The following is a 16,962-nucleotide window of genomic DNA, read 5'->3' as shown; positions in this document are numbered from 1 at the left end:
TCAGATCAAGTCGGGATCAAAACTAACCAGCATGCATTGTGCTGCGAGCGTCGGTGGTGGATTCTGATCAGGACCGGCTCATCTCAAACGAGCGGTCTAGTCACCTGTCAGCTCAGCTGTTCCCTGATTACTGAGTTCAATACTTCACCTGTTGCAGCCTTTTAGTGTCAGGCTACTGGACAATTTAAAATAAACAAGAGACACTGTTGAGTTAATGTGCAGTGTCATTGTCTCTAATGCTCTATTCTGACTGCACATTGTAAATGGGAGCTAACACACCCTGCATCTCTTTGTGGAATGCAGTAAAGGCTGAAAAGCTGGTTCCCTCTTCTTCCCGCTCTCAAACACAGAGAGAACAGTTCCCGCCTCTTCACAGATCTGCAGGTATAATGGTCGGTGTTGTCCATCAGACCACAGAGACTGTTTCTGTTCGGAGAAAGTTCTTTTTAGCATTCGTAAATTCAGACGGATGGAGCAAAATTCTGCCGTTTCATGTGTCTGAATCTCCGAAAGGATCCGGTGACTATTCCCTGCTGCATCAACTGTATTAAAACCCACTGGAATAGCCATCAGTACAGACAGAGCTACACTGAGGCCTGACTGGGTGAAAAAAAACACCATGTTAGCAACAACCAGAGCCCAAGATCAGAGCTGGATTCTTAACATATTCACAATAAATCACACTGGATCCAAACACAACAAACACGTATCTGCTGTTATCTTACGGGAAGAAAAAAGCAAGATTAATGAGTTTACAACAGAAATATTTTTGTCACCCAGAAAGATGTACTTCTTATTTTTAGGCCCTTCGTGGAGAAAGTGTGACTGGACCAACTCATTTAACAGATTTTAAAGTAATGTCATGACATTTATAAAAAGTAATTAATCAAATAATGACATGACATTCATAAAAAGTAATTAATAAAGTAGACATTTATAAAAAGTCGTTAATAAAAAAAGTTAATAAGAAAGTAGTAATGTCATGACATTCATGAAAAATAATTTATAAAGTAATAAAGTAATATATCATAACATTTATAAAAAGTCATTAATAAAGTAGTAATATGTCATGACATTCATCAAAGGTTAATAATAAAGTCGTAACATGTCATGACATTCAAAAAAAATAATTTATAAAGTAGTAATATATCATAACATTTATAAAAAGGCTCAAAAACTGCAAAAAAGTAGGGAGGAAACAGGAATGTATTTATTTGGATACAATGTAAATATGTCAACGCATAATACGTCAAAAGAGTGTAAAATGTTATACAAATTTTAGTATGTCACAAAAATGTCATAGTATACTGTCCCATAAAAAAAAAATCAATATCTAAATATATGCAAACTGAAATACATATATGGAATGTATGCACTTTTTAAAATAAAATCACAATAAAGGTTGTTCAGTTACACTTTCATGATGTTTCCCTCTTTTCTCTACTTTGTGGAACAAAGTGAAACATTTAAAAAAAAGTGTCACCTGATCAAAAGTTACTCACCAAACTACTTTTGTGACTTACTTACTCAACATGATCTTAGAGCGACATCTGCTGGAAGGGAGACTTAATTACAACTCAATGGGAAAAGCGGAAGACTGTTTATTTCCAAGTACGTTAAACATACAAGGAATTTGACTCGGTGAAAGGTGCATAACAGTGAATAAAAACAAAATACACAGTTCAATAACATGAGACATAATTAAAAAATATGATGAACAAATAACAGTACATTAAAACAAGTGTATTTTTTATAGAAAAAAAGATGTGCAAAAGTGTGAAACCTATTTCTTTAGATAACTTTAAAATAATTGTAGTGTTTTGTGCATAATAAGCTGAGGAGACTGTTGTATCTTCGGCCCCCTCCGATATCACACACACTGATCACTCCGCTCGGTATGTCTATTAAATAGTACCATTACATTACAATAATAAATCTTACATTGTAAATTGCAACAACAAGAAAAAAAAAGGTTATAATATTGCTGCCCTTCAAAACTAATACTAGTGATGTTACGGGACAGCCAATCATATCGGCTCTTCATTCCAGCTCGACCAATCAGAGACAAGCATGTTTGTAGGCGGAAGTTCACCTTACGGGTGTCCAAAGTTGCGCGGCAAGTATACGTAGAGCTACAATGCGTCCGGATAGGTCTACTTGGAGAGAAAGTCATTTTCAGATCTACAATCTGCGCAGGTGCGGCGGCCATCTTTCTTTTGTGTGTGCGACTGGTCTGTGTCAAACAGCACTACACACACGGCGTGAGAGGACGCGGTCTCGGGATGCCCAGCCTAAATAATGTGGAATCAACGACACTAAAGGTGGATTAAAAGTGTAGCCCCACGTACTGTGAGTATACAGACGTTTAAAAACTCACTCTGACGACGCCATGTTTCGACAAACGAAGTCGGCGCTGCAGAAACTTCAACACCTCCGGTGAGTTAAAAACGTGTCTGTGACAACGTGAGACTGAAAGGATGCCTTGCCGCTGCTGCTGGTGTTTTTTTCGGGTATATTAACTTGTTTCAGCGTCATCCAAATGACCATCAACGCTGTCCACACATCCGGGACCGTAGTTCTGTCCTTCACAATAAGATATCACGCGTCAACAACTCCAAACTATGCAATACAAGCTCATGTTTTGTTAACTCTTCTCACGTCAATCGCTTGCAAAACACCAGCTGATGTATGGAATTGAACAATTGTGCATGCATATATTGTATATAATTACTATCATAACACGGTGCAGATTAGCAGTTATACTACAACTAAAAATGCAAGTATTCATGTTTGAGACTTAATTTTAGTTATTTTAATTTTTAGTTATTACAAATATTATTACTGACAAGTAAGAGAAGACGAGGGCGATCAGGGCGAAGAGAGCAGGCAACTGCCCAGAAGACCGAGAATAATTGATCCGCTCATGTCCCTAAAAGATGTAACATTATATAAAAAAAAAGATAAAACATGTTCGGTCTCTTCCCACATGAAAGAATAAACATTCATAAATATAATTTTTGTTGTGTCAGATTGAAATGGAAAATGGAAAAGAATAATTTGTCGTCCATTTAAAATTATTTATTTAACACATATAGCAGCAAACGGGACTAGTGACTCCATCTGTGCTTTTATAAACAATAGAATAAAGAGCATTGCAATCCCTTTCAAGTAAACCAGATCGCTCCATCAGACAAAAAAAAAGAAAAGTGCTATCACTGTGTTAGAAAAATGAAAATAAAGTGAATCAAAAAATAACTAATATTGAGTTACTAGTAAATATCTTATTGTGGAAAACAATTAGATGAACTCTGTAAACTACAAGTAGACAAAAGATCGGAACTAACGGGAAGTCATTTTTTCTGTGACTTGATCGCAGCCTGTCACTGCGGTTGCGCACGCAGCCCGCTCCACAGGCGCACGGGGCTGTTTTGCCAAGGCGTTTTTGAAGCGGCTGCACTTGTGCGTCTGGTGTGATCGCGCTGATATCTTAACATAGTGATAGCTTAATCACAATAATGACAAGCTGTCGTGTAGATACTATCAATAACATACGGCCGTTTAGTCAGTCAACAGACTGAAGCACGTCTTGTTCTGTAGTTTCTGTCCTCAGCGAGCAGAGCGCTCACAGACGGTCAGTCTCATAGGAGCCTCGCAGTCATTAATCGCGCATGCGCAAAGCCGCCTCTGAGATACCTGTTAGCTGTCCTTCACATCTCCACCTCATTCAACCAGACTACTGAACAGACTGTTTATGTTGTTTCCTGATAAAAGACAAATGTTTCTTCTTCAGCATGATATTAAGCTGTTTTACATTAGAATAAAATGGTCTATAACATCTGAAAATAAATACAATATTTAATTGAATGACCAGTCATATAGAAGCATTATAAAAATAAAATGCATCTTTTTTTCTTCCCTAGCATATATTTTAGATTTATATACTGTTGTTAACTTGCTGTTGCTCCAGAGGGCCTGCTATATTGTTCTGATAACATTACTTTCAAATAAAAGCGCGCTATACACTAGTTTTTACTTCATTATTGAATTTGGCACATAATGCAATTAATCTCAGAAAAATCATGCGATTAGTCAGTTACATTTTTGCAACTTTACCCAGCCCTAATATATATATTATTATTTATAAATTAATAAATAAATAAAAGTTGGGAAATTTGTGTTCGAGATTTGTGTTCAGCTCTCTGATGTGGCGATAGCCAGGCGTTTCCCATCATGCATTGGGCCACGCAGTCGGTGGAGAGCTACTGCGGAGCCTGGCTCTAAAATCGGCGGTCGCCTTGCTCTCGTGAGATTATCGTTGACCACGTGTGCATGACGTCAGAGCAAGTCGGGATCAAGTCGGACACAAATCTATCGAAGGTCCCTATCGAAGGTCTATTTTTAGGCTTTTCCCCCCAAAGCTCAGCTGTATTCCACAGTTTTAGGATGGCAAACGCCTAATTAAAGCGGCAGTGTCTTTAATTAGGAACGCTGACGCTATTAAAATCTGCATTTGTTTGTGCAAAAATGAGCGAAATATTCTTTTGTGCTATCAACAATTGTATTTTATTTTTTTGTTCTTCCAGTTTCAATGCGCAGCAGCAAACATGGAGGCTGAAGAGCTCTTCGGCAAAGGAGAGGGCATGTCAGTACCGACCAGGACAGAAAATCCACGGCTTTACAGTCAGAGAGGTAAACTTGGCGTAATTCAGAGCTCTTAAAGGAATGTAAGCGTTATGAATTAGGACTTCATTGTCCTTCTTGTACACGGTTCCATCCAGTGGCTTGAGACGAGACCGTGACTCAAGCAAATGGTAATTTTAGTGTCCCCCCCGCCCCCCACACACACACAGGTTGTAGCGGTCCCCGACTTGTTTCTCACAGCAGTGAAGTTGACCCACGATGCAACTGGAGCTCAGCACCTCCACGCAGCCAGAGATGACTCCAATAACCTCTTCAGGTCGGTGGAAATGTGTTCCAGCATATATATTTATTTATTCATGCTTTTTTTTTTTAAATACATGAATTATATTTTTTGTATATATTGTGCTTTTTTTTTTTTATATTGTATTTCTTACCTGTATACAAATGCTGCTGTAGCGAAAAACTGTGCCCATGCGTGATTAATAAAGTATCGCTCGACCTTTCTAATCTAGCTTTAAATAAAACAACAAGATCAAATGGCTCTTCTACTTATTTCAGCGTCCAGTTCAGGACGACCCCCATGGACAGCACGGGGGTCCCACACATCCTGGAGCACACGGTGCTGTGTGGATCCCAGAAGTATCCCTGCAGAGACCCGTTCTTCAAGATGCTCAACAGGTCGCTGTCCACCTTCATGAACGCTTTCACGGGTGCGTAACATTAGTTTTGTACAAATAAATGTACCAAAGGGAGCTCTAAGTCTGAGCTTATATTCACATGAATATTGTGAATTTAAAAGGACTGTGGCGATCTAGTCATGCGGAGATTTAAAGGTTTAAATGCTTTTACATGGAAATAATCAAGGGTTTTTAGTTGAACAGAGGTTTTTATTAGTCCCCTATTATTGCTATGGGCCAGAATATATGGATTCACATGTATTTTATATTTTATATATATTTACATTTATTTAATTCATTCATTTATATATTAATTTCTTGCATGTGTTGTCTGCTTCCCGCTCACAGCCAGCGACTACACCATGTATCCGTTCTCAACCCAAAACGGGAAGGACTTCCAGAACCTTCTGTCGGTCTATCTGGATGCAGTTTTCTTCCCTTGTTTACGAGAGCAGGACTTCTGGTGAGTTCTGAATATTATGCATGTTGCAATGCTCAAATAGCTTCTCTTTTTTTAGGTTTTGTCTCTTGGCAGGTCTGTAACCATCTAGTTTGACTCTGTCTTGGTTTCTCAGGCAGGAGGGCTGGAGGCTGGAGAACGAAACCCCCACAGATCTCAACTCCCCGCTGGTGTTTAAAGGAGTGGTGTTCAATGAAATGAAGGGAGCTTTTGTAAGTCATCGCTTCCATTGATATACAATATTTATACAAATTGTCTATCATATACTGCAGTGGTCCTCAACCTTTTTTTTTTTTTTTTTGTTGCGCCACGGACCGGTTTCGTGTAAGACAATATTTTCACGGACCGGCCTTCACGGTGTGGGCGATAAATATGACGTAATAAATGTCCCTAACTCAAACCTTTAGTCCATTCTGCTCCGTGACTTAGTTTTGGTCGCTGTCGCAGCAGAAAACCCGTTTCACAAGGACAGGATGTTGTTAATGGAAGCAGGTTTTCAGAGGGACGCACGGGCCGGTTGGTATACTGGGTTTCGTCCTCTTTTGCACATGCAGGGGCACTTAAAACACTTAATGCACAAATAAGTTTGTCCTATTTATTGTAATGATACATTGATGTAATGTACAAATATAACACTCAGGGTACAGTTACAATTTTGTGCCGTCGATGAACTTCGACTGAAACAAATACTGGGAGAAAGGAGCAAACTATGTTGTTGGACGACTGAAAACCTCCCAAAAAAACCGAAAGATTAGACATTTAAATTGCGACAACGCTCAATGCAAACACACAAAAAGGGAAACGCGATCACACCACGTGAGCTAGCTGTGCGTTCTGTGTGTTCTTGCAGTCGGACAACGAGAGGGTGTACGCCCAGCACCTCCAGAACAAGCTGTACCCGGACCACACCTACTCCGTGGTGTCGGGAGGGGAGCCTCTGGCCATCCCCGACCTCACCTGGGAGCAGCTCAGGCAGTTCCATGCCACGCATTACCACCCCAGCAACGCCAGGTAGAGCGACGCAGGAAACGTGTTCCGTTGTGTTTGGATCAACTCCCACGGCTCGATCGCTCTGGTGTTTGTAGCTCGTTACGTCTCAAACAAGTCTGTTTATTCCCCTCCATCTGATGAATTACTCCCAATGTTGCCGTGACAGAAATCGTGCAGCTTCTATGTTTTCTTCTTTATTCCTCCGATGCGTTCTTCTTCAGGTTCTTCACTTATGGAGATTTGCCGCTGGAGCAGCACCTGGAGCAAATCGAAGCGGAAGCTCTGACCAAGTTCGAGCGCATCGACCCGAACACCGAGGTCCCGCCCCAGCCGCACTGGAGCAGCCCTGTAGGTCCAGAGCGCCTCTAGAGGTATTAATGAAGGTGACTGGTCGGTGTGGTCTCACCGGGAGTCTCATTGTTTTCCCCCCCAGAGGGAAGACCATGTGACCTGCAGCCCCGACGCTCTGGCTCCAGATCCAGCCAGGCAGGACACGCTGTGTGTGAGCTACCTGCTGGGAGAGTAAGACCACGTCACCTTGTTCCAGTAGGATGGCATTCATGAGATTCTGCTGCGCCCTCTGTCTTTCCATCGTCGTGTTGACAGCTTCTCGAAGGAGTTTCTCCCCTCCAGTGCTTCAAAAGTTACGTCCGATCTCCTCTTCCGTTTTTTTTCTCTCTCCGCAGCATCACCGACACGTTCGAAGGATTCACGCTCAGCCTGCTGTCGTCGCTGATGATCTCCGGGCCGAACTCTCCCTTCTACAAGGCCCTCATCGAGCCCAAGATAGGAAGCGACTTCTCCTCCGTCGTAGGGTGCGCACATGAGCTTTAAGATGATTTTTTTTTTATGCGAATGTCGCCACTGGATGCAGGAAGACATTCGCATAAGAAGTTGGCAAATCTTCCCATTAAAGCGTCCGTGACGTTCGTGTAACCGCGTGTTGAAATGCCTCGTTGTGCAGATACGACGGCAGCACCAAGGAGGCGTCGTTCAGCATCGGGCTGCAGGGGATGGCTGAGCAGGACGCGGGGAGGGTGAAGCAGATCATCAGCAGAACCCTCGATGACATCATAGAGTGAGTCCAGTTGGCTGCGAGGTCGTTTTTTATTTTCATTCAAAGTCAAAGTCAGCTTTATTGTCAGTTTCTCAGCATGTGACAAACATACAGAGCAGTTGAATAAACGTTTCTCTCTGGTCCAACATATAAAGTCCATAATAATAATAATAATAAAGTGTAAATAGATAAAAAAAAAAAAACATTTCGACTAGTTAATGAGTGCATATTAATATGCACTAGTTAATATGCACTCAAAGTTGATCACTGTATAATTAATTTGACAAATCAAACTTTATTTGAGCCATAAAAGATCTTTTCATGTGGTCGTTAGATGTGCAATAAAAATAAATTAGTTTGTTGGCAAATTACCTGTGGCCATTAAACTTTGTAGCTCCTCCCCCTTTCTGCAGGAAGTCATCACTTAGAATCACCACCTTATGCAATATTACTTATTTCAACATCTTACAATCTTACATTTTATGTGCAATACTTTATACCATGTGAAATATTTTATTTTACTACTTTTCAATATGGTGGTACTTTTCTATTTTAGTTCCTATTAGGCACTGGTGTTATGATGACTTCCTATACACTTTATATATTTTTACTCTTGTATTTAATCTCTGTTGCTTTTTCTATTTTAGTTGAATTTTTACTTTATTTATTTACCTTTTCTCTTGTCGCCGTTTTATTTTTACGTGATATGTTTTATATTTGCATTCTAGTTGTTGTTGTTCTGTTGAATCTCATCTTCTATCAACGAGAGTATTTATTTCTCCACATCTCCTTCAGAGACGGCTTCGAGGAGGAAAGAATCGAGGCGCTCCTCCACAGGATTGAGATCCAGATGAAGCACCAGTCCACCAACTTCGGCCTGTCTCTGGCCTCGGTGAGTTCACGGTTGTTCACCTGGAGCCTCATTCACACCTCCATGTTTATTTGTGTGGAAATCTTGTGTTTCTGTCCGTTTCCCCAGTTTTTCTGTATATTTCTCTCCACATCAGGAAAGCCTATGGAAAGACTTTTCTAAGAGATTCGACCGGCCGTTTCCTGGAGAAACGCGAAAAACGGCGAGAACTTGTCCCATTGACTTGAATGGGCTTTCGCCAAAAAAAAAGTGTGCTCATAGTTACTCGCCATAATTTAACATAGAGAAATGGTTTACAATTTAAAACATTAACAAAAGTCTGGAGTTTATTTGCCCAGTTGGGCATTTTTTGATAGCTAGCACAGTTTTCATGTCATTATTGTTAAAGTTTAGGAACATTTTGGGACCATTTCAGAGTTTACAATGGCTGTGTGTGGCAGAGCTCAGAGTGGTGATGTCATAGCTAGAGTTCAGAGGAGCTTCAGGATTTCAAGGGAAAAATATTTGTCTTTTGCCACTGACTCTTTTTTTGACAATTTTCACTCTTTGGGGTTATTTATATAAACGTAGGAAATCTTGTCTTTTGTCGTAAACGTGGGGCGATTGAATCCACGGATTCACACGTTTGTTTGAATCCGACTGACTGTGAGAGCAAGTCCTCCTCCATTAAGCCCCGCGTTTAATCTGACCACAATTTTCTCCCATGGCGCATTTCTCAAGACCATCACGAATACAGAAATGACACCTCAATAACACATCTTACTACTGGTAATATCGGCGTATATGTATATATTGCAACGTCTTACGGAAGTAGTCTCCACACCATCGAAATTTCTTGCGAAGTTTTCTCGTCCTAGATACCGTCCTCCTTCTCGTACTCGTTATTCCCTCACCAATATTTTAAATGAAACCGAGAAAACAACTTTGAACTAACGGGAAGCCAACAATATACTGTTTACGTTTTTATTTTCCAGAGCCTTTTGTTTCTAAAGCGTGTGTGTGTGTGTGTGTGTGTGTGTGTGTGTGTGTTTCTAGTACATTGCGTCATCGTGGAACCACGACGGCGACCCGGTGGAGCTGCTGCAGCTCAGCGACAGCGTTGCCCAGTTCAGACGGGCGCTGGAGGAAAACCCTCGCTTCCTGCAGGACAAAGTTCAACTCTACTTTAAGGTGAGGGATGCGAGCTCGGTCCGGTTTACTGCAGCGGCCCGGCAGCAGGTTCACACAGCACCTTAAGGTGTTGAACCGGAGGATTGTAGGATTAAAGCCACAACAACAACAGCTGACTCCGAGTAGTCAGGAGTTTCTTTTACCAAACAAGAAAGAACACAGATACTCGCTGCCTCCAGCAGCTTTACCTCAGAAGCTCTAGTTGAATTTAAGACTTTAATGCTTTTCTCTCCTTCCACACACACACTCGCACTCACACACACTCTGCAGGACAACACCCACAGACTGACCCTGTCCATGAGCCCAGACGAGGCCTACTTGGAGAAGCAGGCCAAGGCCGAGGAGGAGAAGCTCCAGAAGAAGATCGGAGCTCTGTCCGACGGAGACAGAAAAGAGATCTATGAGAACGGTAACGCCTTTACCTGGAGGGAGGGGCAGAGATTCTATTTTATAGATTATGTTATGGCTTTAACGGTCTTTTATGTGATCGTTTTACAATGATAAAAGCAATGCAAAACAAATTCAAACACACAAACGGATAAAGACAATGACTGGATGAAAAAGAGAGGAGGAGACGTTTCTTCCGGGAGTTAGCGCTCAGCTTTTTCTCTCTCGCCGTTTGTAGGATTTCTACTCTACTCTTCTAATCTGATCAAACTGTTGATCTTGAAGCGATGTCCTCTGTGTTCAGGTCTGGAGCTGCTGGCGGCTCAGAGTCAAACCCAGGACGCCTCCTGTTTGCCGGCGCTCAAAGTGTCCGACATTGAGCCCACGATGCCCGTCACGCCCGTTCAGATCGGCACCGCAGGTACAGCACCCGGCGTCCACAGCGAGTCCAGTGCGCTCAGTCCGTGTCGCAGTATTTTTGCAGCTGTGTGTGTGTGTGTGTGTGTTTTTGTCTCCGCAGGCGGCGTGCCGGTCCAGTACTGCGAGCAGCCGACCAACGGGCTGGTTTACTTCCGGGCCGTGTGCAGCCTCAACACGCTGCCGGAGGACCTGCGGCTCTACGTCCCGCTCTTCTGCAGCGTCATCACCAAGTGAGGCAACCGGGCCGTCTCATGGCACCAGAACCAGACCGCACATTTTCTTTTGATTTATGAAACCAATTCATTTTGTATCACCCACAATCCCAAATGTAGCCTCGGAGGGCTTTACAATCTGTACACATACAACATCCTCTGACCTTTTGACTCTCACATCGGCTCATGAAACACTCGCCCAAAAACCTTTTGTTTTGTGTGCGCTTCCCAACATGCAAAGCGGTTTTCTGTGTGTGTGTGTGTGTGTGTGTGGTTCAGGATGGGCTGTGGCGCTCTGGACTACAGGCAACAGTCCCAGCAGGTGGAGCTGAGGACGGGGGGCATGTCGGTGTCCCCCCTGGTGACACCCGACTCCACCCAGCTGGACATGTACGAGCAGGTGGGTGAAACGACGCTGTAGAGAGGGGAACCTGCTGGTTTGGGTCGTTTGGGTGTCGGAATACAGCCAAGTGCATGCTGGGATAAACCCGCCAGCCCGAATATGGAACATGTGGCATAAGGACAAAGCAGTTAGTGAACGTTGGAGTGTCTCTGTTTCAGGGTGTCCTCCTGTACTCGTCCTGCCTGGAGAGGAACCTCCCTCACATGTTTCAGCTGTGGAGCGACATCTTCAACAGGTACGTCCTCCATCGCTTCCCCGTCACCTGCAGCTTCTCACGGTCATGGAAAACCTGGAAAAAGTCATGGAATTTTAAAATGGTTGTTTCCAGGCCTTGAAGTAATTAATATGCTTTTAAAAGAAAGACGCTCAGAATATAAGCAGGCATACATACAGGCATCTATATAAATGTTTATTCTTTTAATCAAACTATTGTCTGTCATTTAAGGTTTACTGTATGCTTTGTATTCTCATTGTTAGTTTAAATACTATATTTTCTCACTTTTTCATGTTTACACCCAGATTTCACTAAATCTTTTGGCCATCGAAATTTGGTTAAAAGTCATGGAAATCCATTGGTTAAAATGTGTGTGTGAACCCTGCTTCTACGACACGGAAACATTATGGAAACCCCGACCCGGACAAATGTTTCTCTTCCAGCCCCCGCTTCGACGACGAGGAGCGCCTCAGGGTGCTGGTGATGATGTCGGCGCAGGAGCTGGCCAACGGCATCTCCTACTCCGGTCACATGTACGCCATGACCCGCGCAGCGAGGCACCTGACTCCTGCGGGAGAACTCAACGAGACCTTCGGCGGAATGGAGCAGGTATGGAGCGGTTGTTATGACGACGACAATGTTTTCGAAAACGTCTGTCAATGAAATGAACCATTTATAAAATTTACCATTTTATTTTTTTTTTTCGTTATTTGCCCCTCAGGTGAAGTTTATGAAGAAGATGGCCGAGATGCCCGACCTCAACAAAATCATCCGAACGTTACCCAAGCTCAAGAGACACCTCCTGAACCCCGAAAACATGAGGTGGGTTCACATCAAAGTACTCCTGCCGGCGTAATACTCCCAAGTACTACGGGCGTCGTGTACTACTTCGGAGCCGGTTTCAGGGTACATTTAGTTAAAGTCTCTCCTCCTCACAGGTGCGCCATCAACGCAACGCCGCAGAAAATGTCCGACACATCGGCGCAGTTGGAGAGTTTTATGAAAGACGTCGCCGGAAACAGAAAAGCACGCAAATCCGTCAGAACTAATATTATTGAGGTGAGAACTTACACGGGGGTGTGGTTTCTGTTTTGTGGTTTGTTTGATGCATCATGTCAAATATTTATCCTTCTGTCTGCCCGAGTAGAAAAAAAAAAAAAAAAAAAAAAAAAAAAAATATATATATATATATATATAAAACACAGCCTGTGATTACTAATAATTAAGAAAAGCAGCGTGCTCTGCTCTACCTTGTAATACTAATTATTATAATAATAATGTAAAAAAACTGGACCAATAATCGTTTATGAAGTGAAAATATATATTTTTGTATTCCTGTTAAAGAGGCCGATTGACCCCCTGGACGACTCTGGAATGAGTCAGAAACTAATTTCCGTAAGTTCCCTCCTGCTTTAAGTGTTACATTTATTATTATTTTTATGTATACATGACTGCTGCCTTGAGTTTATTTAAAAAAACATGAGAACTGTACCATTTTGATTTTTTTTTTAAAATTATTATTCTAACTGTATATTAAGATTACAAGTCTGGTGGTGGGAGAAGAGATTTCTGTTGTGAATGGACTTAAATATATAAATGATATGAATTACGTTGCATTGAAAAGGACACCAAAAAAAACCACATTACAACAGGAACAAATGGCTTTATTTAGCATGGGAAGAAAAAACGAGAAACGTAACTATTTTCATATCCAAAAGTAACCAAGTTGCATCACGTTTATATACTTGGATACTTAGAGTAGATTACTAGGGGTGGGATTCCCTAGAGGTCCCACGATGCGATATAATCACGATACTGCTATATATTGAGTATCGTGATATATTGTGATTTATTACCTTTTTTCAACCGCAAATTGTCTCCAAAGGAACACTTTACCTCCACTATACGTGAACACTTTACCTCCATTATACGTGAACACTTTACCTCCACTATATGTGAACACTTTACCTCCACTATACGTGAGCACCTGTTCCTCTGAGTCTTGTTTTATTAAAGATGAATCAGGAGTGTGTGGGTTTCTTTATTCTCTTCTCAGGAGCTGCATTTCCAGCCGTGTCAGATGAAAACGTTCTTCCAGCTTCCCTTCCCGGTCAACTTTGCCAGCGAGAGTATTCGTGCGGTCCCGTTCTCCCACGAGGACTACGCCAGGTATAACACACACACACACACACACACACCACACACCACACACACACACACACGTTGTTTCTAGTAGGATGACTGCGAGCACGTCCTCTGTCCGACATCTTCATTTATTTTTCTTCCTCTTTCTCAGTTTGGGCATCTTGGCGAGGATGATGACGGCGAAGTTTCTCCACGGAGAGATCCGGGAGAAGGGCGGAGCCTACGGGGGCGGGGCCAGGGTGGGAGGCGGCCTGTTTACCTTTTACTCGTACAGGTAGGCAGCGGTGAAACAACAAGCGCACCGTAGAATGATAATTACAGTTTAATATTTAAAATGTCCTCTACACACTTTGTACTTTTTTTTTTTCTTTTTATTATAGGAAAGTTACATCTTTAATTTCTATGAGACTTATGACTTTATTACTTAACGCTTTCACTGATATTAATGCTTTCCTATAACCTCTGGGTTTCAGTATGTCCTCCTGATTTTCTTTCTTTTTTTTTATTGATTTTTTTTTTTATTTTTTTTTTTTTTAATTTTTTTTTTTACGTATTTTGTTTTAGCTTGTGATTTATAATTTTTGGGGTAAATGTTTTCTCGACTGCTCATATCTTAAGATTGTCGTTGAGGAACATCTCAAGGGGTTATTCTTAATAAATGAATTTATCTTTATATATATATATATATATTTATATTTAATTTTTTTTAATGTTTTATTCCAGCTTCCTTTTTCTTTATTTTTTTAATCTCATTATTTTAAAGATGAATATGTTTGGGTTTTCCGACATTTTAAAGACTCCACATCGGTCTTCTGTTTAACCGCTAACAACAACTATCATGTGAGGAAACGACCCGTGAATGACACCCGTCTCGTCCCCTCAGGGACCCGAACTCGGTGCAGACCTTGTCCGCGTTCCGTAGAGGCGTGGACTGGGCCAAGTCGGGTCGGTTCACCCAGCAGGACATCGACGAGGCCAAACTGTCGGTCTTCTCGGCCGTCGACTCGCCGGTCGCCCCCGCGAGCAAAGGTGAGACTCCTCCCCCAATGTCAGCTGTCCTTTTATTTTTGGGACAATTCTTCTGTTTTTTATCATTGCAAGTTAAGTGTCCTAGTTGGTTTAAAGATGTCACTTTATTTGGAAGAAATGCATCGCAATTGTTGGACCAAGAGAATAATGAAAAGATGATTTATTATTGAACATAATGGTTATTTGCAGCCTTCACGTTTTTGTCTTTTTTGTAAACGCTGCTTGATGTGCTGCAGGAATCGGTCGCTTCCTCAGCGGCGTCACCGACGAGGCGCTGCAGGAGCACAGAGAGAGACTCTTCGCCGTCACTCACAAAAGCCTGCTGGACGTGGCCGAAAGGTAACAGGGTTTTATTTTTAATTTGTATTATTAGTATTAAACCGGAGATGTAATTGGGAGCCGACATGAGACGAGAGTTGACATGTTTTTTAACACTGGGCTTGTTTCCCTGCAGGTACCTCGGTGTCGGTCAGAGGACGTGCGGCGTCGCCATCTTGGGTCCAGAGAACGAGACAATTAAAAAAGATCCGTCGTGGATCATAAAATGATAAAAGTTTTGTCTTTATATATTTATAAATACATTAAAGTAATCAGCTAATTACTGAAAAACCAAAACTCTCGTGGTGGCACACAAAGCAGTGTATCATGTAGTCCTGATCTGATTCTTCAGATTTAAACTTTTCTTTTTCTAATATGTATTATGTTGTGTACATAATAATGAATTAAAATGTGAGTATTGCATTACAGTATTATATTTGAGTCAGCTCTTTGTTTGTTTTTTTGTTTTGTGGTTGTTTCTTTTTTACATACACTAACTTCTTTTGACACGTATACTATGAAGTTTTGGGGATTTTTTTTTTTCTACATCCTCCGACATGCTATACTATGACTTTTTACTATCCTATGACTTTTGTGGCATTATTCACTTCTTTTTTTGTTGTAATTTTGTGACTTTTTTTTGTGATTTCTTTTTTTCATACTATGACTTTTTGGGGATTTACTATACAATGACTTTTTACCAACATACTACACAGACTTTTGGGTTATTCTTTCTACATACTATACTGTGATATATATATATATTTTTTGACATACACACCATGACGTTTTGGGGATTTTCTTCTACATCCTATGCTACTTGTATATTATTATTATTATTTTATGTTAATGAGCTGAGCACCCGATTTTAAACTTTGGTCCCTTTTTCATGATCAGGATTGATTTATTTTTTATTTTTTTACAACATACTATAACTTTTTTGGAGACTTGGGATTTACTATACAATCACCTTTTACTGAAACTGCACAGACTTTTGGGTTTTTTCTTTGTGAATTTAAAAATGTTCACCTTCAGTGATGCTCGGTAACGTTACTCGTGCCGCACGGTAGCTAGCAAGAGAGAAAAGAGTCAAAACCTCTCCAAACGGAGCTAGCCTTAGCTAACTAGCGCACCAACACACACACATACACGGTGTCACACAAACAATTCCAATTCAATTAAAAGTTACACTAAACACATACCATTTATCAACTATATGAAGCTAAATGATTTATATCACAATGTAATGAGCAAATACTATATTTTGGTAATATTAGTAACACTACCGTTAGCTTACTAGTGCAGGAAAGTGTCTCTACTTCCCTCTTAAAGTCACGTAGCGTTACACGGTAACTTTACTTGAGAAGACTGTGCTGTAATTAATGTACATTTGCAAAATGCCTGGCAAAAAGGAAATATGAAGGAATAATAATGAGCTTCGCTACCTTGCTGCTGCTGAAGTGGACTCTGGTCAGAAATGTTGTAGCTCTTGCTCCAAAATTGTGTTGAGAGAAGCAAGTGTCCCTCGGCACACAACGTTATAGTTACTGTCATCTTTGTGTAACGCAACGGAGGTCTACAATGTTGTTTTCCCCTCTGTCTGCGTGATAGCTAAACCTAACATCTGTGTTGAAATACTGTTAAAAAATACTGTTGAAAATTTCAAATATTTTTCTTTACTTTTTTTGTTTTTACACACTGTTAATCCTTTATAACATATAATAATGACAAATACTTGCCAGATTTTGAAAGTTACATTCATCCTAAAAAAAGAGCAAAGTAATTTTGCCAGAAGACATTTTCTGACCCATTTATTGATTTAAAAGACAAAAAGGACCAGGCGGACTGTCATAATTACAGATGTAAAAGGGATCACATTTGTTACATTGCCATTAAAAAAAAAAAAGATAATTGTGACTGACAATTGTGTATTATTTGCATGTTACTGTTATGGTTAAAACATGTCAG

The 16,962-nt window shown here is 41.0% G+C and overlaps 1 protein-coding gene across 1 annotated transcript; it reads left to right on the top strand.

Moving 5' to 3' along the window:
• Positions 1-2,281: 2,281 nt before the first annotated feature.
• pitrm1 (pitrilysin metallopeptidase 1) lies at positions 2,282-15,422 on the top strand. The gene is made up of 27 exons (XM_079219919.1): positions 2,282-2,436; positions 4,584-4,689; positions 4,851-4,957; positions 5,200-5,351; positions 5,667-5,781; positions 5,894-5,990; positions 6,629-6,789; positions 6,990-7,116; positions 7,202-7,290; positions 7,455-7,583; positions 7,733-7,846; positions 8,621-8,717; positions 9,732-9,866; positions 10,137-10,275; positions 10,558-10,674; positions 10,774-10,903; positions 11,165-11,285; positions 11,447-11,523; positions 11,946-12,111; positions 12,224-12,324; positions 12,441-12,561; positions 12,847-12,897; positions 13,559-13,671; positions 13,799-13,921; positions 14,531-14,676; positions 14,913-15,015; positions 15,131-15,422. The coding sequence occupies exons 1-27, from the start codon at positions 2,390-2,392 to the stop codon at positions 15,222-15,224; spliced, it is 3,078 nt and encodes a 1,025-aa protein (XP_079076045.1). The 5' UTR covers positions 2,282-2,389; the 3' UTR covers positions 15,225-15,422.
• Positions 15,423-16,962: the final 1,540 nt, after the last annotated feature.

Source organism: Taurulus bubalis (genome assembly GCF_910589615.1).
Source record: "Taurulus bubalis genome assembly, chromosome: 1".
Taxonomy (NCBI): Eukaryota; Metazoa; Chordata; class Actinopteri; order Perciformes; family Cottidae; genus Taurulus; species Taurulus bubalis.
Note: the sequence above shows the minus strand (reverse complement) of the source record. Positions and strands in the feature narration are given on the sequence as shown.